Consider the following 26257-nt stretch of genomic DNA (forward strand, 5'->3'; position numbering starts at 1 on the left):
GCTGGGTATCCAGACAGAGGGCTGTATCCTTTGTGGGAGCGCTCTCTTGGTTCTGGCACTTTCTGGTGAAACGTTTTCCCTGGAGCAGGAAGCATAGACTCTTGTGAGTGTAGCATCCTCTCTTTCTTCCAAATCCCACTGCAGCCACAATGAGCTTTCTGAAATTGTAGGAGCCCGGTACAACTTCACTGCTCAGTTTTGTTCAGGAAGCTTTTTTGTCAGCTGGAAGGTCTCAGGGAGGTGATGACTTCACATGTCTAGAATCACAGAATGGTTTGGGGTGGAAGGGACCTTAAAGACCATCTAGTTCCAACCCCCGTGCCATGGGCAGGGAGCCCTTCCACTAGACCAGGTTGCTCCAAGCCTCATCCAGCCTGGCCTTGGACACTCCCAGGGATGGGGCATCCACAGCTTCTCTGGGCAACCTGTCCCAGTGCTCCCCACCCTCTCCATGAAGAATTTCTTCCTGCTAGCTAATCTAACCCTCCCCACTTTCAATTTAAACCCGTTACCCCTTGTCCTGTCACTCCAGGCCTTTGTCAAAAGTACCACCCAGCTTCCTTGTAGCCCCTTCAGGTACTGGAAGGGGCTATAATGTCTCCCCGGAGCCTTCTCTTCTCCAGGCTGAACAAGCCCAACTCTCCCAGCCTGTCCCCATGGCAGAGGGGCTCCAGCCCTCGGAGCATCTCCGTGGCCTCCTCTGGACTCACTCCAAGTGGTCAATATCCTTCTGATGTTGGGGGCTCCACAGCTGGACGCAGCACTCCAGGGGGGGTGTCAGGAGAGCAGAGGGGGAGAATCCCCTCCCTCACCCTGCTGGCCACACTTCTCCTGATACAGCCCAGGATACGGATGACATTCCTCAGCTAGACACCTCCTCCCTAGTCAGATGCTCACTTGGGTTCATGCTGCTGCCATGTGCAAAATGTACATGTCCCCACATGCAGCTTGGGGACTGTGAGATGAGGTGACTGGAGAGGATGTGCTTTCTGGGTTTTGTTTTCAGACTCTTGCCTGAGAAGCACGGTGTGCTCTGTGAAGGGTCATGCTGGCGGGTGAGAAAACAGGACTCACACCATCCAGATTTATTCCTAATGGATGTCTGTTCAGGTCATCAGACTGGAGTCAGGGTGAATGTTGTCTCATGTGAGGATGAGGACAGCTCATCACCGACTGGGTTCTTGGTTTAGCTCTTATCAGAGTTCTGGGCTTTAGATGAATTGTGCCCTGGGATCTATACTTACCCTTTCATCATCCAGTCACTGTACTCTCTGTGCAGGTGTTCACTTATACTTTGCAACCTCCTTGGATGATTGCAGCTCAAGTGGGGTAGTATCATGACGTGAAACTAAGTGACTTGCGAAACCTGCGTTGGCCCTACGAGCAGCTGTACCCCAACTTGTTCAATTTTTCAGGTATCACCAGCTGGTCACGAAATACGGGAAGCTGGAGCCCTTGGCAGTCGTGGATCTTCGGCCACAGAGCAGCGTGAAGGTGGAGGTTCACTTCCAGGATAAGGTGGAAGAGATGTCGATCCGTCTCGATCAGACTGTGGCAGAATTGAAGAAGCACTTAAAAACTGTCGTGCAGTTGTCAACAAGCAACATGCTGCTCTTCTACTTGGACCAGGAAGCTCCCTTTGGTCCTGAGGAGATGAAGTACAGCTCGCGAGCTCTGCATTCTTATGGCATTCGGGATGGGGATAAAATCTATGTGGAGCCCCGAATGAAATAGCCTCCTTTGACCTCGTGCGTGCGCGCGGGTGCACACCCACGTCCCCACACACCCACACACATGCATTAAGGAGTTTTCGCAAGGTTTTTATTTCGGTCGGTTGGTTGAGGTTTGGTTGCGTTTCTGTAGCAGGGGATTTCGTAGCCCGGAGGGAGTGCCCTGGCCTGAGAACCATGCCCGCCATCCACTGCAGGTGACCTTGAGGTGACACTTGACTTCAGTGCGTGTGTCTCAGTGTGTGCAGGACCTTGATGTTTTCTTTGATGCTCCGGTATACTCGTGATTTGGCATGAATGGTCAGTTGTTCAAGCTAAAGAGTGCTAGGGCCTGTAAGGGAGAAGACAGCTCGGTGCAGAATTTGACCTGGTTTTTTTTTCCTTTTTCTAAATTTTGGGGGTTTTGGCTCCACCAGAGCACCCTTTGGCCTAGCTATCCGACTGTGGCTCGAGCTTGCTGAAGTATTTTCTTGCATCTGGGTGCTGTCTCAACCTTTTGTTGTGCTCGAGTTCACTGAGGCGATCTAAACCAATATTCCGCTTGATTCTGAGCTCAGGTATTTAGTGCATCCACATAACTCCACTGGTTTGGTTGGTATGAGTGCACAAAACGGGGGAAAGAAGGACACCCTGTTAGGAGGAAGGAGTTGATTTCCCAAAGGCTCGCTCTGTATCCACGCTGTCCTGTTCGGATGTGTGGGTACCGTCTCACACCGTGTCCGTACCCCACAGCGCTGGCAGCTGGGAGGCAAAGGGGATCCTTGCCGTGTGCGTTGCAGAGTGATTTTTGGAAGGCGGTGGATGGGTCTTGCCTTGGACGGGGCTTCTAGAGTAACAGGTCAAAAGGGGGTTGGAGAGCAGATTCCCCCATGGGCCGTGATTCATCCCTGCAATGCTGAAGCCATCCTCCAATGTGCACTTAACCTTGTACCGGTTTGTACTGGAAGTGGAATAGCTAAAACTCCTCTCCTGGGAGAGAGGAGTAAAGGTGATGTGTGTTGCTCTTGCACCAGAAACGAAAGCTGGCGCTTTCCCCAGGGGTCCCTGGCTGTGGGGTCCCTGCGTAGGGTCCAAACGAGGAGGATGTGTTGGCTCGCATCAGTTTCTAGAATCATAGAATCATAGAATCACAGAGCGGTTTGGGTTGGAAGGGCCCTTAAAGATCATCTAGTTCCAACCCCCCTGCCATGGGCAGGGACACCTTCCACTAGACCAGGTTGCTCAAAGCCACATCCAGCCTGGCCTTGAAGACATCCAGGGATGGGGCATCCACAGCTTCTCTGGATGAAGATGAGTAACAAAGCAACTCGGCTCACGTTTATTGTAAAGCTGGTTTTCACTCTCTATATTGGCTTCCCCCCACACGCACCTCGTAGGCATCATGTGCTGCTGCTTAGATTAGTCCCCATTTTCCACTGCAGAGCAGATTCCCTTTCTTGTGCGATGACGCTCTCCTTCCTTTATAGCTCGTTTCGCTTTCCTGTGTCCTCCCTTGTTCCTCTGCCCCCCCGACAAGTCAAAGACTTTTCAAATTGCCTAGTTATAAGCAGCTGCATAAAAGTTTTTGAAGCTGTGCAGTGAGGGCTCCAGTTACACATGAACTTCTGACCTTAATTTTGAAATGCTTCCTTATCCCCACGCGCACTTTCTTTCCGATGATGCTTTTGTCCACATCACCAAGCTCCTTTTATATTCTCGGAGTTGTGTATTTCTCTTCATATTTTACTGAGATCGTGGGGTGGGGTAGGGCGGGGAGGGAATGAAGTAGTTTCAAATAGTCTTCAGGTTCAGGATGTGGGGACCATTTGGAGGGAAGTACTTCCACATCCAGGGTAATGGTTAACAATGGGAGGATTTCAGACCAGTTGATAATTTGTGCCTCATCCCCCTGCCAAAAACGTCAGTCTCCTGGCCCCGGTGAGATGAGCGATAGGAGACGGAGCACGACTCGCCGTAGGTCGCGTAGAGGCCGCGGCACGTAGCTGTGGAGCCGTGGTGCCCGTGAGAGAAAGGAGTGGGGAGATGGCGGCAGTGTAACATAAGGTGACGCTTTTCTAAGCTAGAGCTTTACTGAAGATGTATTTTCCATTTGGGCAGAGAAAGGCATTGGCTGCCTTATAGCAGAACTCTTCAGCCAACATTTCTGTATGATATATACATACATGCGCATAGGAAAAGTTGTGTTTAATAAGATATTTTGTTATAAAACAAAGTTTTATGAAGATATGGTTGTTTAATATTAGAAGCCTATTTCTCTCCTTGACCTCCAGTTTAAGTAGGTTAACCCCTCAGTCGCTGCAGTGTCAGAGATGGGGATGCAAATGTATCTCTGACCTAATTCTGTAGAGCAGTAATCGCCTCTGTGGGTATATTTATGGCATTGTAACTGGTATTAATGAGATGCTGTAACTATTGACCAGCTCCCTCAGCACATTTAAATGTCTCGGTTTCAGAGAAGGAAATAAACAAAGACCATTAAAGAATTGACTGGGATGTTAAAGAAGACCCAAGTATGTGCTTGTTAAGTTTGTTCTCCCACAAAAGCTTGGCCTGTTGGCAGAGGGAACGGTGCTGCCACCGCGCCGGCTCAGAACTGTCAGTAAATCCTGCTTCTTTTACAGCGGACCTGTTGGGAACTGGAAGATGAAAAAAGAGAACACCTACCGGCTTACGAGGTGGACAAGCGCCGTGTAGCTGCCGGGGATTTGGTGTTAACACCCAAACCAGCTCCCCCGGTCTGTCCAGGTCAGCAAAGTCATGGTATGAATATCTCTGCCTTGCCACCTCGGGGGAAGGTTGTTTCCGGACGACATTCTCAAGCCGTTCACCTTCTGCGCGGCTAGCAGGGCGCTCGCGGGGTGGGAACCGAAGAACTCAGTTGGCTTCCCAAGGAGAAAGCGTTGTGTCCAAAACCCGGGGACGGTTTACGCGTCCAGATGATTGGCTTTGAAAAGTAGGGCCAAATGGTGCGCAACCCAGGCGGCAAAAAGTCCCAGGGTGGCTCGCTTTCCTTTTGGAATACTTTTTGGAAAGGGGTCTTGTGTGTGTGCCACATTACTGCTTAACAGGGAACCGTGTCCTGGGGAGAGAGGGGAGGGCTCTGAGCGAGAGAGGGGCTTTGGGGCCAGCGGTGAGTGACGAGAATCCTGGAGGGTCCCTCCTGTGAGGGCGGGCCGTTCGAACTGGCGCGATGTCGGGGCGGGCCGTGTCCCGCTGACATACACCTGCTTTAGCACGAGGCACCCGGTTCTGTCGCGTTCCTCTGAGAAAGCAAAATAGCTTTGCAAGCTTCTCTAGCTTTTGTGTCCTTCCATCCCAGGGCCACTTTTGTCAAGAACTCTTTTGTTGTTTATGCTAAACTCTGCCGCGGGCAGTCTCCGCAGTGGGAAAAGCACCCGGTTCGGGAGGAATTGGGTGACAGCTATATACCAAAGTGTCGCACGGCTCCGTGTATTGAGGTTAGACGCTGTGCTCTTGTGTTTTTGGATACGTTCCTATTGAATATCCATGTTTTGTCCAGATGTTTTGGGCGGATCACTTAACTGGCGATGGTTATGAATATGCATGGTGTGGCGACTGTCCTCTGCTCCCTCGGTGGGATTTGTTAACCCCCCTTTATCGGGAGTTGCGTACATCCTGGTGGCAGATGATAGGGCAGCCCGGCTTGGAGGAACTCTGCCTAACGGTGCTCCTTGCTTCTGGGGAGAGGCTTTCCGTTTGCCCTCGCCTACGCGGGTCTGGAGTCGGAAGAAGGGGATGCGGCGGCTCTGCTTCTGGTGCCGGTTTTGCTTGTAAATGAGATTCTGTAGGTTCTGTTCGTGTGCGGATTTGAAAATGCAAACGAGGTGCTGAAAGCAGCCTGGAGGCTGAAATATGTATTCCTGGCAGCTGTGCCTCCTGCATTTGAATGTGGCACTGTTGTAGGCGGTAGAGAGACGCCTTCCCCAGAGCAACGTTCGAGGGGCTTTAGCCATCTCGGGCCTTTGCCTCTGTGATTGCTTTTCCGCAGTTACTGGAAACTTCACATATAATTTAAACATGAAGGTCTATTCTTGCTCCCTATTAATGGTGCATCCATGTGTAATGTTAAAGAAAAAGGAATAACTGTAAGTCCATCTTGTTTTATATTCTGGTTTCTCTCACAGGGAATATACTTCCCGCTCCCACGGTTTGCCTTTGGTTTGCTCGCAGACTTTAGTGGTGGAATTCAGGCCAAATAGGTAATTGGTTTGGATCAGCTCAATAAACTTATGTAAGTTTTTACACAAGAAAAGTGTCCTGAGTTTTGCACTTCTGTGTCCCCTGAAGCAAAATGTTTCCCTCAGTTTCACCCACACGCTTAACATGCACCTTAGGGAGAGCGAAAGCTGATGAGGTTTTCTGTTCTGCTGTTCGTGCCGGCTGTCTGCCCGGTGAGCTCGGGCACAGCCACCTCACTTGTGGGAGATGCCACTTGTTGAAAGGAGAAGACGCAGTGCTGGAAGACCTAGTCCTCTCCTGGACTCTATTTCTCTGTGGCAGTGTCTCGTCTCCATTTCCAGGTGAGGAGCAAGGCTCAAGCTCGCTCTCCTGCTCCATGTCCTCGGTGGGACCAGCCTTGGGGTTAAAACGAGCCTGTGGTTGCTCTGCCGAGGTCAAGCAGCCAGAAACCCCCTTGTCTCATGTTCAGCGCTTGCTTTTTCCTGAGGGTCGGGCATGGGAAGGAAGTTTTCTGCTAGAAGAAAAAAAACCCAAGGTGGTTGTTTGTTCAGCTCTGATGTGCTCAGCGCTGCATGATGGGAGCATCCCCTGCCAAGAGAAAATAGCCTGGAAGACAAAGTCTTCCCCAAAGAGACAGTGAAACCTAATCAAACTTCATCAGTGTAGACTTGCCCGGGATGAACAGGACCAGAATATTAAAGTGCCAAAGGAGCAGAGGGAAAACTATTTTCACCAGCTTTCTGTGTCTTGCAAAACAGGATGAGAAGAGTCAATTGATTTTCCTGTGGCTGGTAACATTTTAGATTTGTATGGGAGAGCAAGGAAGAGCCAAGGAATGTGGAGTGGCAGGCTGGAAGTAATCTGCCCCTGGAATATCGGTTAGTGCTTTACAATCCCCCTGCCCTCCTAAAGCTGGTTTAGAAAAGGTAAAAAATAATTTAAAAAAGAAAGCTTCTTGCTAGCAAGGCCATGCCTGGGAGGTAAAGAGAAAGCAAACTCCGGGATTTGCTGTGGAGGCAGTGTACTGCCTGGTGCCCTGATGTGCTAAAAGAAACTACTGGGGTAAGCCAGGGCGCTTCAAGAATGAACCTTCCAAACACTTCCAGGAGCACCCAGCATCCGGGAAAAAATGTCTGGGCTTTCATGTGCTCCTTGTTTGGCTGCTGGCCTTCCTGTCTCCTCTCCATTCGTTGGGCCATGTGGTTCTGTCCGTATCCATGGCAGCTTTCCCAGGCCAGACTGCTGGGGTTGGAGCACCGCCTGTCTTAACTGAGCCTTAATGCAGGCTGTATAAGTCACCTCTCCAGCGGGGTTCTGCCCATCGCTTCCCTCGTCCCTTGGCCGCCGTTCTGCCTCTCAGCCTGTCCTGCAAGCATCTGGTCACACGTGTGTGGACAGCGTGTCCTCGCCTCGGCTACACCCGCAGCCCTCGAGGTGGCTGCGTACCTCGCAAAGCCCCTGGGCTTGCAGGGACAGGCAGGGGAGCTGGGGGCTGAGCCGTGGGCACCTGCAGCTGAAGAGAGATAGTGCTGAGAGAAGGCTTCAGCAGTGAACTTCCCCGGCTGCTGCGGGCGCGCTGTGCAGCCCGGGCACCAGCGGCGGGGAAAATCCCGGTGGAAATCACAGGTTGGGTGAGTGAAACCAGTAATAATGCTCGCAGCAGTCCCCCAGCGAAACTCCCCACCAGCTTCAGTCAGCCCTTCAGAGAGAGTGGAAGCGGGGATGGCGATGAAACCCTCCCCGCTGGATTTGGAGAGAGCATGCTGCACGGGGTAAGTTTTTCCTTGTCCACCTCTAAAAGCCCAAGTGAGCTGTGTTACAGAAAGTAAAGCAAGATTTGGTGGAACATAACTCGGGTGAAGCTCTGGGGTGCTGCCTTTGGTCGCTGCTTTAAGCCTAGTGCTGTTTAATGCTAATGCTGTAACGTTATATAGACGGGGTGGGTTTTTTCACTTACACAAAGGAGGAAGGGGCTCTTACGAGGTTGGTTTTTTCTTCTTCAGCGAAAAGCGATGCTGAGCGGCACAGCCGCGAGCCCAGCTCCGGCTCACTGACATTTCCATCTGAATCCACCTGAAGGGGGTGAGCTTTTGGGGAAGAAAGAGGCTTCTCTCCCTCTCCAGGCCAGAATCTGATCTCCAGATTAGCTAGCTGGTTATCAATAGAGGCAACAGTTGCGATTGCAACTCAACACTCCTCCAGCCCTGGAACAGCATTGAAGGAAACGGACTTTTCAATTGCGAGAGCAAGGGGACTGAGACATCGTTTCAGTCATCAGCAATAATTGGCAAAGGAGGAGCGGCATGCATTCTCCACTGACATAGGATTTCTCCCTGGTCTACTAAGATCAATCTGAAATTTCAGCCCTGATTGCTCCTCTAGTCTACGAAACAGGTTGGTAATTTTCTTTCCATGCCTGAAAAGTTGTATTTTTGAATGTGATACGTTAAGTAATGTATTCTTTACTGTCTGTCCTGTTTCCCAAGCGCTGCCCGTCTCGCTCTTGGACTGCCACTAGTCATTCCCTGCCTGGTCTCTGCTATCGCATCCTCAGCGACTCAGATTTACGATCTATATGAAGTACTGGTGTCCTCTTTTCATCTTTCCAGGATAGGGAATGTGGTAAAACTTTTCCATGGTGGAAACAGGCTGTGGCCAGCGTTGATGAGAGTGGCATGCTGAGGAGCAGTGAAGCAGGGAGGAACTTTCCTTCCACCATGTTTCGTGCTTTCCAAATTCCCAGTAATGGGAGTCAAGTGGCAGCGAGGTGGGACAGATGATGCGTTCCCCGCTGTAGTCCTGTGCTGTATGCGTTACTGTATGTCTGTGGGGGTACTTAGAAAGGAATTGGATCTGTGGGTCCTCATACATCGTAGAAACAGATCTGTAGGGAGAGCAGATAGAGACGCTGGGTTTGGTAGCCAGTGTGTCCATGCACTTGGGGTGCGTGGGAATTACAGAGCTGAGAAGGCAGAGAGGCTGGTATTGAAGCTCAGGCTGTATCTCATGCAGAGGTATAGTTTGCCTCTGAAGCTGATTGCGTACTTTTCCGGGGGGCGCGTGCACCCTGACAGCCCACGATACCTTCCTGGGAGCGCTACGTGAGCCGCGGCTGTGTGGAATGAACTGAAGCGACGGGTGAAGAAATCAAAGCAGGTGTTTTAGCGGTATTTTTCTATTGGATTAATAATGAGTAACAAATTGCATTAGGCACGGAAGGAATTAAAGCTGGCACAGGATTTGACTTTCATTTTCCCAGCTCTGTATCTGCTTCTCTCTCTATCATTGATTCCTGTACAGCAAGGAGTTGCCCAGCTGTGTAAATGTTTGTGCTTCTTCCACCCCCGTCAAAAACGGTAAGCGATTGTTGTGTTAGCAGCCAGCGCAAAGCATCAGTGGAAGCGGCGCCTGAAGCCCCTTAACTAGAGCGCGCTGCAGCTCTGCGTCGGCTCTCGCTTGGGAGCAGTGTGAAGCTGTTCCCTTGAAATCAGGCAGAAGCGTCCATCCTCGCACTGAGCGCATCAGGGAGGAATTGCTTTTGAACTACGAGGAGAGTAGAAGGCCCACGGAGAGCTGGGCTATTTGTGACTTCCAAACGCTGCGTGAAATCAGCAGTAGCTCTTCTCTGTGGTTATGGGCTTCCTTTGACAATACCTGCAGGGCGATGTGCTGTTATTACCCGGGAGGTCTCATTACACCTCTTGAAGGCATTTCGGGTCTGCCTGCTGGGTGAGGGACCTCCATCTCTGAAACAGCTGCCTGTTGGCAGTGGCCGGGTGGCTTTGGGAAGCTATGGTACCCGGCGTCACCCGGGGTTTGCTCAGGATGCAGTTTCCTACCCATGTGATGCAAGTCTGGGTTTCTTTCCCTCCTCTAGGATGAACCAGCGATCGTTTCTCGGAACCTGGGTGGCCCTTTTGGTGATAACTGCGCGGCAGCGAGGTGAGTATCTCCCGCTTGAGCGCAGGGAGGCCGGCGCTCATCAGCAGGCACCTCGGAGCAGTGCTGCGTCCAGAGACCCCAGAAGTACGGAGGGCCTGGAAAATAACCCCAGCCCCTTGCCTGGAGCAACGACAAGACCCAGGGTGAACTTAGTGTTTCCCGTGGGGAGGGAGGGATCGTGAAATTTAAGGGTGAGCGCTAAGCAGGGAGATTGGTGCATCGTGGTGGGTAAGCGCAGGTGCCGATTTTGCACGAGCAACAGCTCGCATCGTGGGAGATGGATCGGCAGCCTGCGCAAACGGCCCTCGCTTCATTGCTCTCAATGAAGCGACGCTCGTTTACATTAAACGAGGAGCTGGCATGCCGTGCTGAATAGGAAGCTGGCAAAGCCAGCGGGATATACAGGCCACGGAAGTTGTTGAGCTTGGGGAGTGCTTGACATCTGCGTGCATGTATTGTTTACATGGCTGTGTGCGTGCACATGGGGCATTCCAGGGGTTGGGATGGCCTGACCAGTTGCTACGGGTTTGAAAAATTTCTGCTGTTAGGTCTGCTGAGCAGACTGACCAACCTGCGTCCGGTACAGGCCAGATTGGGCGAGCAACAGCAAAACGTCTTGGTGTGCGGGCGGTGAGGTTCGAGTGGGGTGTCTGTGCAGGACATCCGGGGTGCAGCCTGCAGCAGGAAGCCTCTCCCTGCACTCACACCCCATTTCTCGTGGTGCATTCTGTTTTGTGAAGAGATGATGTTCACACCTGGGCTGGATGAGCTCCTCAGCAACCTGCTCTGACCATGGGATCAGCCCTGCTTTGGGCAGGAGGTGAGAGCAGCCGGCTGCCGGGGACCCCTTCCAAGCCTTGGTTTTCCATGATGTTGAAAAACACAGGAGCAGCTCGCTAGTCTCGTGGAGTAATTCATCTTTGCCATGCTTCAGTTTGAAGAAGGGCAAGTGGAGCTGGTATGGGCAGGAAAAGCCCCTGTAGTTTGGTAATGTGGCAGGTGTGCACCCCATGGCTGGTGCTCTCTACCCCCAGAAAGGGAACCTAGATCTGGGGAGTCAGGAAATCTGGAAGCCGTTTCCCTGCTCAGCATCTGAGTTGCCGTCGGGCTGACAGGAGCTCAGGCAAAAGCTGTGGGTCTCCTTCATCATGTGGGAAATGAGGCCACCAGATCACCCAAGGGAAATGCCACCGGGGCAAAAATCGTAGTCAGTGGGGCCCGCTCGTCTGCTTGGCTAGGTGAGATGAGGTAGCAATGCACTAGCCGTACGAAAGAAGCTGGCATCAAGAAGTATTTGCTGAGTTTCCCATTTAAAAAAGAAGTAAAATCCATGTCTTGTAGCTATGCCTCAGCTGCAATAACTCGTCAGGTGTGTAGAAGCTATGAAATGACTTGGTTTACTACGTGGCAGAGAGGAGTTTTGCTGTGGCCCTTTGGATATAACTGTGAAACCAAGCCTGTGGTTCACACCACCTCCTTTCATGTCCGGCGAGGCACTCAGGTCACACGTGTGTGTCTTAAGAAGTCAGGATGCCAGCGGGTTAGGCCAGGCTTCCCCTTGTCTCATTTTCCCCAAGGAAAGTTGGACCAGTTGAGCCAGAGTCAGCCAGTGACTCTCCCTGCTCCCAGACAGTTTCGAGGAGGAAGCATCCTCAGGGTGGCTAGGAGAGAGAATTCCCCAGCTTGGGCAACACCGAGAGCCCCGTCCTGCATCTGTAATAATGGCAGGGCACTGAGCAAGCTGTCCTTGGCTGGAGGCCCCTGAACAGCACAGGGTAGGACCCAGGGAATTAAAAGCATGTCCTGCATCCAGGCGAACAGAGACGGGATTGTTCAGAGCCTGGTGGCTCATGTCGGCCGAGACTGAATGTTGCGAGGACAGGGCACTGCTTTTCTATATCAAAGAGGGGAGGAGGAAAAGCTGGCAAAATCCCTGATTGCTCCGTGAGGAGCCACACCAGTGGCTAACTGGAAGAAATGGGGGATGAGATGACAGCAGAGATCTGGCAGGGTCTGGAATGGGAAAGGACATGTGCCTTGGGGCCAGAAGTGCCTGCTTATGACTCAAGCTGATGGAAAATGGATTTTAGTCTGGTAGAAAGCAGCAGGCTTGTATTGAAACATGTCAAAAGAGTCTTCTGAAATATTTTTAGGAGAGGCAGTTATGTTCATTGTCAGTGCCTTTTAGCAGGAAATTTGACTTTGCCAGGAAACGTTGGAGCAGTTGTGACACCTTGGGCTGTAATCCAGTGCCAGGAGCACTCGGGGGTCTGGTGGGGCGGGCTGGCTGCGTCGCCTGGGAGGGCTCTGCCGTGCAGGCAGGAGGAGGGTGGCCGCTGCCAGGAGCGCAGCTCTGAGGGTCGGTCTGGGTGCTGTTTGGTCTCCAGGCACCCGCGTACCTCACCGTCTGTGAGGTGCTGTCTTCCTCAGCAGCAGCGATGCTGAACATGGCATCGTAGCTGTGGTTTGGCTGGTCGGTGTTAATCTGCTGCCTCAAGTGCACAGCGTAGGGTTCAGCTCTGCCCCGACGCCCCGCAGAACCTTCCACATTCCCGGTGCGTCTGCGCCGGGAAGGAGGTGAGGGCAAGGCAGCGATTTCGCTCATCGTATGAGTCAACCCCGGGGGCCCTGCCATGGCCTCTCTGAAGTCAGGAGCCGTCCTGACATTGCCGTAAGGACTCTCTTCTCCTTCTCCTTCCAGCTCATGCCATGGCGAGTCTGTATCCGTTCTGGCAGAACGACACGAAAACGCCCAAAGTGGATGATGGAAGCTCTCCCGAGATCAAGATCTCTGTCCCATTCATCTTTTTTGGAGCCCCGTACAGAAGCGTTTATGTAAGTGGAGAAGACGACCCCTTTATTCTTTTCCCTGCCATTAGCGGTTGCATTTTTAATGCGCTCTGCCCATCGTCAGGAATGGGAAGATTTATTAGCACCTACCTGACGAGTTCTTAGATTTCATGAACTGATAGGTTTTATGATTAAGAAAGTCAAAGGTGTATTTAATGGGCTAATGTTCATGGGGAAGGAATATAAAAGGCAATAAATTTTCTTTGTAGGTGATTAAATGGTACAGCAAAGCTAAGGCCTTGACACAAGGAACATTATTCCTGTTACATGACAAGAAACAAGAACATGCAGAGACCCACAGGGGAAAAAAAAGGGCAATGGTTTGGACCCATATATAGGTGCCCGAGACAAGGACAGGCTGCGGCTGTTCTCGGATGATGGCGCAGCAAAAGCGTGGTGAAGGAGAGGCTGGCTTCTCTGGGCTGGGCTAAGGGAGGGTTCACTGAGCACATCGAAACAGTGCCTTAGACAGGGGCCTAAGTCAGCGTGACTACATGCCAGATCCCAAGTGCATCCGTCTTTTGTTACGGCGAGCCCGTCTCTGTGGGTGTGTGTTGTCCAAAGCGAGATATTAACTGCCAGCCCAGCAGGTTCAGAAGAGAGGCATTAGTTCCCCAGCCTGACCAGTTCATATTTGTACATGGCAATACTGGGGAAACAGTAATCCCGAGGGGTTTCAAACCCCTGGGCAGTGGGAGATTTCAGCATCCAGGACAGCAGGGCCACTTGTTCTCCACCCTTTGCAAAAACAGTCATTTTGGGGAGCATCTTCAGCAGTCTCTGGGGAGGCTGCCCTTGGCGTCACGTGTGCTGCTGCTCTCGAGGAGCCCCAGGATCTGTCACAGCAAAGCCAAAGGCAGCGGGCCCAATGCTTTAGCTCTTCTGCCCGGGAGCCCTCGCACCGTGCAGCCACCCGTGTCACGCAGCTGGGTCTCTCAGTGCTGCAGAGCTGCCCTTTGAAGGCTGGGTGAACCCAGGGCCCCAAGGCAGGGTCCCAGCTGAGCTGGGTGCCATCCTGTCCTGAAGGGTGCCTCTCCTGTGTTGGTCTTTAGGAGCCCTGGATACTTTTCAGGGTTCTGTCCCCCTTGGGGCTTCCTGCACTCAGCCTTTGGAAAACACTGGTAAGATGAATTCTGCCTAGATGGTCGGGCTGTTTCGCTGAGTGTCACTCACCCCACGTTTTCTGGTAAATCAGCAGCTTTCTGCTCCCTGCAAAGGCTTGCTCAAGTGAAAGCGGGTCTCTGTGTGCAGGTCAACAACAACGGCGTGATTTCCTTCAACGCACTCGTCAGCCAGTTCACGCCAGAAGCCTTCCCCTTGACCGACGGGCGGGCCTTCGTCGCGCCCTTCTGGGCCGACGTGCACAACGGCATCCGGGGAGAAATCTACTACAGGGAGAGCGCGGACCCCGAGCTGCTGAGGAGAGCCTCCAAAGACATCCACAAGCACTTCAAAGACATGTCCTCTTTCTCTGCCATCTGGATCTTCATCGTCACCTGGGAGGAAGTCACTTTCTACGGAGGAAGCAGCACGACGCCGGTAAGAGCGATCAGCTGTGCTTCTTGACAGATGGTGTTTGATGGTTGAGTACGTGCCTGTAGATCTATAACTGTCCTGGCCCTTCTGCATAAAATTAAGGGAGTTGCCTTGTGTTCCTGCTTCTCAGTTCCCTTTCGGGCAGAGGAGCACCACGATCCTTTCGTGTTCTCCCACAGGAGCCATATGAGCCTTGCTCCCTGCTCTCAGGGAAAGCATCACCTCTTTGGTCTTTGTAGGCAGCGTGTCTAAACAAGGCTCTGACACCAGTCAGAAGTTTTCAGCTTGATCGTTGTGTGGTTATTTTCTGTTAGATGCAAGTGCAGATTTCATTTTTCCTCTGTGCCATGATACATGACCTTTGTTTTTCCCTGTGCTTCCACAGTGATAAAACAGCTACTTTTGCAGGGGGCTAAAGGCACCTTGGAGGAAAGGCCTTTATAAAGGAGCCAGAGTTTTGGCATTGAACAGTAGCTCCATTGTGATACAAACTCCTCGAGGCTCCCACCCACTCCTGTGCTGTCAGTTTATCAGGAGTGATTCAGTTTGGAGGCACCTTATCGTGGCAGTGATGGGGCCAGACCCGGAAGCACTCAGTGTCAGCCGGCCTGGTGCAGGGCTCCCCCCAAGGCTGCAACATAGCGAGTAGTGCCAAGGGATGGAGCAGAGGATAAAGGACATGCCAAAGCATGCACATGCTTGCAGCCTACCCTAAAGTGGGACTGTAGGGCAGCTCCACGCTGACCCTTCATGCTGGATCAGGACTGCCGGGGGTCCAGGATAGACTGGTGCCACACTAGCCCCCAGGAGAGTGAGTGAGGCCTCCTAATGAAAAAAAAGCAGCAGAGTGATGGAAAGAATGGGCTGTGGGGGTGGACGAGACCCACGCTCCCTTCTCCTCGGTCACCCTCTTGAAGCTGGATTTTGTAGCTCGCCCTTCCCTCCTCACTGCTCACATCTACCTGGGATTCAGTGTGAGTCTGCTCTGTTTTGCACCCCTAGGTTGCTTTGCAAGGCCGTGGCAGCTTTGAAACAAAGCTAAGGTCGTTATTTGCTCCTTTGGGCTGTGGGGGTGGACGAGACCCACGCTCCCTTCTCCTCGGTCACCCTCTTGAAGCTGGATTTTGTAGCTCGCCCTTCCCTCCTCACTGCTCACATCTACCTGGGATTCAGTGTGAGTCTGCTCTGTTTTGCACCCCTAGGTTGCTTTGCAAGGCCGTGGCAGCTTTGAAACAAAGCTAAGGTCGTTATTTGCTCCTTGCTTCTGCAAGGAAGGAGGACTGCTCCAGCAGAAAAGGCCCTGGTTCAGGAATCTGCAGTAAATTGCATTTTGGAAGTAATCCACTCTCTGAGGAGCTGGAGACAGCAAAGAGAAGATGCTTTCGTTTGTATTTATTTGGAAAAAAACCCTCTTTTCCTTTCAAATTGTGATGGCTTTTTTCTGTGGCGGGAGCTGAAACTCTCTGTCCGCACCGTGAATCGAGGAGGGCAGCAAAGGCATCTTGTAGAACAGGGCTGAACGGCTGCTCTGAAATCCCACGCGGCCGTCAAAATAGGAAGGGGAAAACCAAAGGGAATACTGGCAGCACTTTGGGATTGCTGGAGACTGATCCAGACTGACCAGAGTGTCACTTAGGTGTGATTGCTGTTGTCTTTCCATGAATGTGAGTCATATTTCAGAGGATGGTGGGGTGGTGTTTTTTAAGGCACAAATAGCTTTTAACTCTCTGGTTAGTATGTGAGCTGCAGCAGCAGCTGACTTTGGGAGGTCTGAGCTGGACCGCTGACATATCAATGGTAAGGCCTGTGAGGAAGCTTGGGATGCAGATAGCGAGCGAGAGGTCTCTCCTGTTGTTTGGGAAAAGGGTTGTTTAGGATTAGCCTGTGTGCTGTGAGTGTCAAAAGCTGACTTCCTCTGTCTCAAGGAGTTGGCTCTGATAAACAGTTTAGCCTTTTTCCATTTGTTAGAGAGGCTCGAGTTTTAATGCGTATTTTTTGCCAGTCCTGGCAGTGCTTGCAAAAAAAAAACTCCAACCATATATATATATTTGCAGACAGCAAGCAATACAGAGATTCGTGTATTGCCTGAAGAATTACATTTGCAACACAATGCCATTTATTTTGTTATAGAACAGCCTTCCCGTTCAATAGCGGCCAGGGCTCCGGGTTGGCACGCGGAATAGCACGATGCAACTTAAGCAGGAAATTCATCGCAATGCAGAAAAGCTGCAGAACACAATTTTGCGACTGTGGCCTCGGGGATACCGCGGTTACTTGTCTCTCGATGGCACCCGAGCGAATGGGTTCAGGTTCCAAGAGCCGTGTTGGACGGCTGGGGTGCTGGAGTCCTGTTTGGCCGTGAGCACCAAGCAGGGGACCGGGTCAGCTCCTGCCGTTCTCCACGAGGCACCTGACGGGGTCGGGGTTTGTTGCTCCACCGAGAAGCTGTTGTTGCACTGTCGAAGTGATACTGCCCTTGTGTGTGAGTGCTGTCCGGGCTCACGGTCCTGGGAAAAGGCTTGGCAAGGGTGAGCAGGTGTGCCGAGGCAGTGAGGGGGAACCAGACACAGGAGGCAGAATCCCAGGGAAAGGATGCAGAACTGGAAATGGTGGCTTCCCGGTGTTTTGTTCTCCTGCTTGCCCTGGTGTGAACTGTGCCATTTGAACCCTGCCCACACCTCACAGCTCATACAGGTGGCTTTGCCTCCGTTCTCCAGATTTCCCATGGTGGGAGCCTCATGCGCCTTGGAAGTGACATCCCTTGTGGCAGGCAAGTAGTGAGTGCAGCCCTGGGGTCCCCCCCTCAGTCTTCAGGCATTTGTGCTCAAACCAAACTAGCGGGTTTGCTGTAAGGGGACATAATGGGGTGCACACTGACCCCCAGCCCCTCAGTTCTGGCATCTTCCCTTCATCCAGCCACACGTGTGACCTGTTGTTAAGGCGCAGTGGCTCAGCTCTCTGTGCTTCCAGTGCCGGGGGGGTCGCTGGCAGCCCTAACGTTTCCTAGCATGAGATGGTTCGATCAGTGTGCTTTCCCATAGCACTGTTAATTGTTTTGTCCTCCGCTAAAATCCTGCTTGCTCAGAGGCAGGACGAGCAGTTTATTACAGCAGGGTCAGAGTGGTCTAGCACGGGCATGGATGGGAAGGACAGGAAAATGCAGAAAGCTGAGAGAAGTGATTGACTGTTAATTCCCAGTGATGACCTCTGCTGCTGGGTCTGCATGGGTACTGGAGATACCCCAAGGGGAGAGGCCTCTTCTGTCCTTCTGCAGAGTCATCAAAGGGAAGAGCTTAGGGCTGTGCTGCCCTTCCCACCTGGGCCCTGGGCTGGCAGTGGCGTGAATGTATCTGGAGTTTGGGGGGCTGGAAATGCAGAGTCATTTCAAGTGAAAGGAAGAACGCAGGCGGCGGATTTAGCAGGTAGCGAGGGGATTTGGCAGCCAAGGCAAGCATGTAGTATACATGGCTGACTTGGATGTAATCCGCCCTTAACAGTGTTGCAGGATATGAATGCGGAAGGGAACCGGGTAAGATAACGTGGCGAGGAATAAAGCTAAGGTAGGGTAATGGAAGATAACAGGTCATAACAACCCGAATCTTGCTTTTTCCCTGTGAGCTTATTCTCTTGCTGCCATCTATTGGCGGTCAGTTGGATCAGAGGCGGTCTTGTCATCCTCCCAGGTGGTGGGAGCTGCAGCAGCGAGCGTGAGCATATTACTGGGTCTCATTCGCCTTCTGCCACCCTTCACCATGAGGCTCCTGCGTCTCGCCCAAGTCAGAGATGGAAGTGGCAGAAGGGTAGGCGAGCAGTGTGAGAAAAGCAGTTTGTGAACGTTCTTGCGGTTTTCAACAGGTGAACACTTTCCAAGCTGTCCTGATCACAGACGGTGTGTCATCTTTTGCCATATTTAACTACCAAGAAATCAGCTGGACCACAGGGACAGCCAGCGGAGGGGACCCCCTGACCGGTCTCGGTGGAGTGATGGCTCAGGTGAGGCTCGAGCTCCCATAGCCCTGTCTCTGTCGAGCTCCTGGATGGCCGCCTGTAGCTTCCGCAGTGTATCCGTGCTCGCTCATGCCACTCGGTCCCTCAGTGCTCCCAGCATGGGCCTTGCAAGCCCGCTGCCAGGCCCAGTGTGAGAAGTGATCCAAAATTAGCAGCAGTGCTGCAGCCAGTCCATCTGCCCGAGGGGGGCGAGGCTCCCTGCATAAGGGGAGCCTCCCTCTGTCGCTTCCTCGCTTTATCTCAGCCATTCAATACATACACCTATAGATCAATATGTACATACATATGCACACATAAATGTATATATATATATACATCCATACTGCTTGTAATAGCTGTTGAGCTTTTCACTCACATCCAAACTAGCTGAAATCCCTGGAAAGAGACTTTAAAACTAAAGAAGATACACTCAGGAGTTATGGCGGGGGACAGAGAAGTGCAGAAATGCAGCATCGCTCTCCTGTGGCAAAGATGTGTGATGGAATTCGCTCTCTCTCTGTTTTAGGCTGGCTTCAATGGTGGAAATATCACCAACTTTTTCAGCATCCCAGGCTCCAGAACCCCAGACATAGTCAATATTGAAGAAACGACCAACGTTAATGTCCCTGGGCGCTGGGCTTTCAAAATAGATGGCAGAGACATAGATCCAGCCAACGGCTGCAGCCTGAGAGGTAAGGGGAAAATGGCATTGCCTTTTTTCAGGTTTTGGGGTGCAGTGTAGCAAAAGATAACACTGTTGGGATGCTGGTGGAGAGGTGTCTGACTGCTCTGGGATGCTGTGTGATTTGTGGTTTTGCCAAGGCATTCCCTCAAGCTACAGCTGTGGGAACAGAAACATGTGAGCGGTGCTCGGGTCCTGTGCACATCTCCGAGTTGCTGTACGCAGCCCAAAGTCATCACCCGACTCTCAGAGGTAATTGTCAGCCTGCCCGTGGCAAAAGGCTGATGTCTTAGAGAGTGGACAGAGAGGTCTGTCATGCGTGTCAGCATGGGCACGTCTTGTTCAGTGGGAGAGCATCCTCGACGGTGCATGTGAAGAAGCCGTCATCAGCTGTTGTTTGTCCTGCTTGGCCAAGCCAGCGTCTCGATTCTTTTCTGTGACGCTGATGGAGGCAATGGGAAAGACGTGGGGACAGCAACTTCCTCTTACCCGCAGAGTAGGAAAGCTGATGGTGTGGTCCCATTTCCCTTGTTTCTGCAGGAGGAATAGCAGGTTTTCTGGGCAGCACAAATGCCACATCCCTGCACCAGTTAATGTCTGTGTGTGTGTCACCGACAGCGTGGGGATAGAAAGGGATTAATAGAGGCACACAGCAACTGCACAAGAATTTTGCTGCAGAGAGGTTATTGCATTACCATTTGACAAATAAAACTGTCAGGACCATCCACTGTGCTCTGGGAGTCTTTCTAGGAAGAGAGGATTGTCACTTGCCAATGGATACTGGAGGTATCACCCCTCTGAGAAATGTGGCTTCTGTATGCCCTGGTTTAGGACTGGACCGAAGAAGGCCTGTGAGACTCCACAGCTCTTGCAGCCGCAGCAGAGGTTTTGGATCCAACTGCTCCAGCCACCACCAGCTGCTGACCCCAGGAAGAAAGGCTGGACATTGCCTGGGGGCTGAAAGCCAGTCCTGCCTTTGCAGGTGACAAGGGCAGCATGGGCAGCTCCCACCACTGGATTTGCGTTTCAGGGTGGAAAGCTGGTGGCTCTCTGTGAGAGATGCAGCGTGAGGCGTCGGAGATGAGGGGGCCTGCCGTGCCCAAGTCCCCCGCACCAGGATGGTTGGTGTGAGAGCCCTCACAAGCGCGTCTTGCTAAGAGATGTTATTCGTTGCAGGGAAGCAGAAAATAGCAATTTTTTGTAGGAGGCAGGGAAGAGAACAAAAAGTTTAGGAGAGGTAAATTCAGGCAGTGCACACGGCGGAAGCCGCGCGCCTGAGAAGTGTGAAAGACGGCCATATGGAGGAGACGGAAACTCTCATGGGTATTTGCCACCCTTGTTCTCCCGTCTTCTCTCTGCCTCTCATGTCTCTCACCAGACAAACCTGTCTCCCTTTATAGTACCGCCGTGTAACAAGTCTGCTCGGTCTATTGCTGTGCGATCGCTCCTCGTCTCCCGTTGTCCCTGGTGTATGGTGTGGAAGATCCTTATCGACAGCTCTTGGGTTTCATAACTACTATGAGCACTTTCTGAATGGGAGCGAATTGCTTCTGGGCCGCTGATGGTGGAGTCGCTCTTCGACCAGCGAGGTTATGTGAATGGAGGAATTATGGAGAGGGCAACAAAGCTGAAGGAGAGCACAAGTACAGCGCCGGCGCTGAAAATGGCCTCCAAAAGGCGTGAGCTTTACCAGTGGCCTTTCCCTTTGAGAAAGTAGCACAAATGGCTCTTGCGTCCCGCAATACTGAAGCAGGAAGAGGGTGGTGGGTGTCCAAAACGGAAGGAACAGCCTTCGAGTTCGCCAGCCTGCATAGTGTGACACCAGCCCCGGAATCGTGACAGCACTCACACCATCCCGTGGACTGGCGGCATGGGTAGGACATGAAGGGGACGCACCGTACATGGAGAATGAAGCTCGCGATCGCAGCGCTTTGCTGAGTGGCTCTTGCCAGGAGTCTGCACAAAGAAAGCGGCCGAGAAGCGTGGTAGCAGGACACTTCGGCAGCGGTCTCGAGCGTGGGGCCGGCAGACCCCTCCGAGGACTGGCGCAGCGCAGTTAGGGTGTGTTCCTCTGTTTAGAGAAGTGATGTATTGTGGGTTTTTCCCTTTCTGTCTTTCTAGGGCAGTTTCTCCGTCAAGGGGAGATCTTCTGGGACAACGCCAACTGCACCACCAAGTGCCGCTGCCTGGACTTCAACAACGAGATCTTCTGCCAGGAGATGGCTTGCGGTCCCTTTGAAGTGTGCGAGCTGAAAACCAAGTTCTTCCAGTGCGTGCCAGTGGAGAGCAGCACGTGCGTGGTGTTTGGAGATCCACATTACCACACCTTCGACGGCTTCCTCTTTCACTTCCAGGGTTCCTGCTCCTACCTCCTCGCCAGGCAGTGCTGGCCAGGCTCCCAGCTGCCCTACTTCAGCGTGGAGGCCAAGAACGAGAACCGAGGCGGCTCCTCCGTCTCCTGGCTGAGGGATATTTTTGTGGAGGTCTACTCACACAAGATCGTCCTCCCCAAGGGCAGCTTTGGGAAAGCGAAGGTAAGAGCCCGACTGAAAGGGCAGAACTTGCTGGGTTGGCTTCTCCGAGGTGGCGGCGAGACCGTGGCAGCAGCCCAGAGAGCATGGGACGGCGCTTCTGGGCCCCACACGTCGCTCAGGGATGGGGCATGGGTGACAGGTGTGGTGGCAAATGCCTGTGGCTTACTGACGGCTGTCCTTCTGCACGTGTTCCTAACCCTAAGATCCCGTAACGGGGCTGTCTGCGTCCCAGTATGAGGGCTCTGCTATTGCGTGCACCGGCTCAGTCGTCTGGTGTTGTTCCTGCAGGTGGATGACTTGGTGGTGTCCCTACCCATCTCTCTGGAACTGGGTGCAATAAAAGTCTACCAAAGTGGTTTGTCCACAGCCCTGGAGACTGACTTTGGCCTGCTGGTGACCTACGACGGACAACACTACGCCTCCGTCTCCGTCCCGGGCACGTACATCAACGCCACGTGTGGTCTGTGTGGGAATTACAATAAAGACCCTGAGGACGATACCCTCCGCTCAGATGGGAGGTTGGCCACCTCCGTGCCGGACCTGGGCGAGAGCTGGCGAGTGCCACACCCCGAGCGAAAATGCTCACCCGGCTGCTTGGACAACTGCACCCTCTGTGACGCTGCCGCCGAGACCCTCTATTTCACCTCCGAATACTGCGGCTTCATCAACAAGAGCGGCGGGCCGCTGTGGGAGTGCGGCGCCGTCGTGGACCCCACCGCCTTCGTCCACAGCTGCGTCTACGACCTCTGCAGTGCGCGGGATAACGGCACCGGCCTGTGCCAAGCCATCCAGGCGTACGCCGCCGTGTGCCAGGCCCTGGGCATCTCGGTGGGAGAGTGGCGCACCCAGACGGGCTGCAGTAAGTGTTTCCGTGCTCCTGCCAAGAGCCTTCCCCTCTGGAGGAATGGAATGATGCCGGGGGTCTGTCTGCGGGCCCAGCAGTACATGAAATGATGGGGGAGAAATTCAGGGGAGGGAGTCAGGCAAGAGCCGATTTGTCCCTCCTCTCCATAGCATCAGACTCTTGCACCAGTCAGGCACGAGGTGGGAGCTCCACATTGCTCTGCAGACGTCGCGATGAGAGATGGACTGGAACGGGGACTGCCTGATGGCACGCTTCTTGGCCCACCCTCCTCACTTGCAGCATTAAGGAGCTGTGGGTGGCTTGTCAGCTCTGGGGCTGTTCTGGAGAAGCTGTTGCTTGCATGGGTGTAATAAAAAAAGGGGCCATGTCTGCTGTCAAGCAAGGCTCCCAGGTCATGCTGTGCTCTTTGTCATCTTGTGTGGGAAGGAGGTAATTGGCCCCGAACCATGCTGTAATATGGTCCTCCTGTTTGTCTCCCCTCTGCATCCGCAGTGACAGCCGTGCGGTGCCCGGAGCTCAGCCACTACTCAGTGTGTGCCAGCAGCTGTCCCGCCACATGTTCCGACCTCACGGCCCCGCTGGCCTGCACCTCGCCCTGCTCCGAGGGCTGTGAGTGCAACGAGGGCCACGTCCTCAGCACGGATCGCTGCATCCCCGTTCAGAAATGTGGCTGCGATGTGGACGGCCGGTACTACGCCATCGGGGAGTCTTTTTGGGTGGCAGCAGACTGCACGGTAGAGTGCCAGTGTGAGGACAGTGGGGAGGCCAGGTGCTTTAACACCACCTGCCCCGAAGGAGAGGTCTGCGCCATTGAGAACGGCTACCGGGGCTGCTACCCCAAGCGGGAGAGCCTGTGTTTGGTAGGGCAGAACCAAGTGCTGCAGACGTTTGACGGCATCTCCTTCCCTTATCCGCTGGAGCACTCCTACACGTTGCTCAAAACCTGCCTGGAGAGACCAGAATTCATTGAGGTGGACATCAGCCAAAAGAAGCCCGGATCCGCTCCCAGCGGGCTACGTGTTGTGCGGATCCAGGCCGTCGGCCAAGAGGTGAAGATCGGAGGCGCGAGCCTGTCAGAGATCAAGGTAAGGGTGCTGCCGGGCAGGGACAGTGGCTCACACATTGATCCAGTGTCCCTTTGGAGAAGGGCTTGTGGGTCTGTGGCCCCAGTTCCCCTGGGCAAGGGCCTCATGCACAACGGTGGCACTTGAACGAAACAGGGGTGGGCCACCACTGCGCGGAGGCCCTTTCGGTGCCTGCAAAATTGTTGTCCCAGAGCCGTTATTGCCATTGGGTTGCTGAGTCGGTTCTGGAGGCTTTCTTGATGTTGTGGCTGCCTCCTGCAACATGTTTTTTCCCCTGGAAAAATATTCTGTTTGTGGGGCGAAGTGCAAGGAGACAGCCATATCCCCCCAGTCGAAAGAGGCCCCAGGCCTTTGAGGGTGGGGTGCCGTTCAGGACGTTGTGAGCGTACCCAGCTCGGTGCAGCCAGCAGATGGGAATGGCCGTGCAGAGTCATGCTGCCCTCCCTGAAGTGTCTTGATCTGCTCGTTATTTGCAGGTGAACGGTTACGATGTGGAGCTGCCCTACTTCCACCCTTCTGGCCGCCTGGAAATCTACCGTAGCAACAACGGCACCATGATGGAGTCCGAGGGGCTCCTGGCTATCGGCTACTATGATTCGGGCCTCCTGGAGATCCACCTCTCCACCGCCTACTTCAACTGCACCGGGGGCCTGTGCGGTTTCTTCAACGGCAACAGCAGCGACGAATTCTGCCTGCCCAAGGGCAAGTGCACGGACAACCTGGAGCTCTTCCTGGAGAGCTGGACCACGTTCGACGAGATCTGCAACGGGGAGTGCGGGGATCTCCTCAAGGCTTGCAACAACGACTCGGAGCTGCTCAAGTCCTACAGGAGCCGTTCCAACTGCGGCATCATCAACGACCCCACCAACAGCTCCTTCCTGGAGTGCCACGGTGTGGTCAACGTCTCGGCCTACTACAGGACGTGCCTCTTCCGTCTGTGCCAGAGCGGGGGCAACCTGTCGGAGCTGTGCGATTCTGTGGCGCGCTACGCCGGTGCCTGCAAGAACGCCGAGGTGGATGTCGGCCAGTGGCGGAGCCACAGTTTTTGCCGTGAGTCCACTCGAGGGTTTAAGTACCCAGGGAGGGGGGGAGAAAGGGACGTAGGACCCAACCTCGGGCAGAGTCTTTTTGTCAGGAGCTTGCAGGTGTGCAGAGGTAGAGCAGCTTTTCTTATGGGATGCCGAAAAGTGTGGGCTCTCTTCCCCACTGCCTCTCATCTCCAGTGGGTACCCCTTACCCACAGCGTGCTCCTCTGTACCAGAGTATTTTCCTTTACATATTATTATTAGTATCATTATTTTATTTCATTTATGTTTTATTATTAAACTGTTATTGTCTCAATCCATGAGTTTTCTCACCTTTTCCTCCAATGCTCTCCCCTATCCCACTAGGGGACGGGGAGGTGAGGAGCGGCTGTGCGGTGCTCAGGTGCTGACTGGGGTTAAACCGTGACAGTTGTTTCTAAGCAGCACTCATGCTGGCAGAGACAGATTTCCCAGTGAAGAGATTTCAGGGTGCATTTCAGGAGGTACCAGCAGTTTTATGATGCGGTGTAGGAGCACTCCGGAGCTGCAGATGGTGTCTGACAGTGCTGTACACCACCACCAGAGGATAATTTGAATAACACTTGTTTTTAGCTGTTGCTATAAATTTGCTGTTGACGGGAAAACATTCATAATTCAAAAGTGAATGTGGAAAATTCCCAGTGTGGAAGTAGCCGGTGGGGAGGCAGCTCCCGTCTCCATCACAGGGGTTTAAGGGAAGCGTTCGTTCAGGGACCCTGGCCTCGTACCCTTCGAAATAGCACGGGGAGGTGTTGCTTGTCACGTGGTAGGACAGGGCTGTGAGGCGAGGAGGGTGCTGGCTGAGAGCAGGAGTTACCGAGGGGATGGGAAGAGCCGTGGCTGTCAGGCTGCTGGAACTATTTCCCCTCTTGCATTTTTCTCCCAAATTTGTCACCACTCACCCCATTCCCACCTTTTGCCAATTCCCTCACCCCATGCTGCCCCGGGGCTGCTGGAGCTGGGAACTCACGCTCGATGTTTGCCGGCCCCACAGCTCTCACCTGCATGGAGAATAGCCACTTCGAGGAGTGCATGAGCTGCGTGGAGACCTGCGAGACCTTGGCCACGGGCCCCGTCTGCGCGGACACCTGCACCGAGGGCTGCCAGTGCGACGAGGGCTTCGCCCTCCGCGGCACCCGCTGTGTTCCCCGCAGTGAGTGCGGCTGCAATTTTGAGGGGCGCCAGCTGGCCACCAACCAGACCTTTTGGATGGACATCTCCTGCCACTTCCTCTGCTACTGCAACGGCTCCGACAACAGCGTGTACTGTGAGAATGTCTCCTGCAAGGACGACGAGTACTGCCTGGAGGAGAACGGCCTCTACTACTGTCACGCCCGCACCGACGCCTCCTGCATCGTCTCCGGCTATGGACACTACCTGACGTTCGACGGCTACTCCTTTGACTTCCAGAGCAGCTGCGCGTTGGTCCTGTGCACCACGATCACCCGGCCAAGGGTGGAGCGCTCAGACACTTTCCCAGCATTCACTGTCACAGCCAAGAATGAGGATCGGGACACCTCTCTGGCCCTGTGGGTGAAGCAAGTGGAAGTGGAAGTCTTTAATTACAACATCGTCATCCACCGTGCCTACAAATATACTGTGCTGGTGAGTGTGGGGCCACAGAGGCAGGGGTTATTTCTGCCTGACGTGGCTCCCAAACTGTGGAGCAATTCCCTAGGCAGGAGGCCTTACGTCTCACAAGGTTTTCCAGGGGTAGGGAAGGGCGTATGCTTAGCCCATGCCAGGCACAGCTTTCAGAAAGGGCTTCCATTTGGCTGTTCC

At 53.3% G+C, this 26257-nt stretch overlaps 2 protein-coding genes across 2 annotated transcripts in view; both read left to right on the plus strand.

Moving 5' to 3' along the window:
- The window catches only part of TBCEL (tubulin folding cofactor E-like), a gene marked incomplete at its 5' end in the record, with an annotated part of 11457 nt that extends 9434 nt beyond the window's left edge, over positions 1-2023 (plus strand). The window contains one exon of the mRNA XM_010161231.1: positions 1416-2023. Coding sequence (XP_010159533.1) covers positions 1416-1734 — 319 coding nt within the window. The remainder of the gene's footprint in view (positions 1-1415) is intronic.
- Positions 2024-9808: 7785 nt separating this feature from the next.
- Positions 9809-26257, plus strand: part of TECTA (tectorin alpha) — a 25387-nt gene continuing 8938 nt past the window's right edge. The window contains 10 exon segments of the mRNA XM_010161232.1: positions 9809-9872; positions 12574-12707; positions 13974-14261; positions 18114-18251; positions 18772-18937; positions 21049-21461; positions 21750-22320; positions 22819-23411; positions 23888-24461; positions 25470-26080. Of these exon segments, the coding sequence (XP_010159534.1) occupies positions 9809-9872; positions 12574-12707; positions 13974-14261; positions 18114-18251; positions 18772-18937; positions 21049-21461; positions 21750-22320; positions 22819-23411; positions 23888-24461; positions 25470-26080 (3552 nt within the window).

Source organism: Eurypyga helias, unplaced genomic scaffold (assembly GCF_000690775.1).
Source record: "Eurypyga helias isolate BGI_N326 unplaced genomic scaffold, ASM69077v1 scaffold17711, whole genome shotgun sequence".
Lineage (NCBI taxonomy): Eukaryota > Metazoa > Chordata > Aves > Eurypygiformes > Eurypygidae > Eurypyga > Eurypyga helias.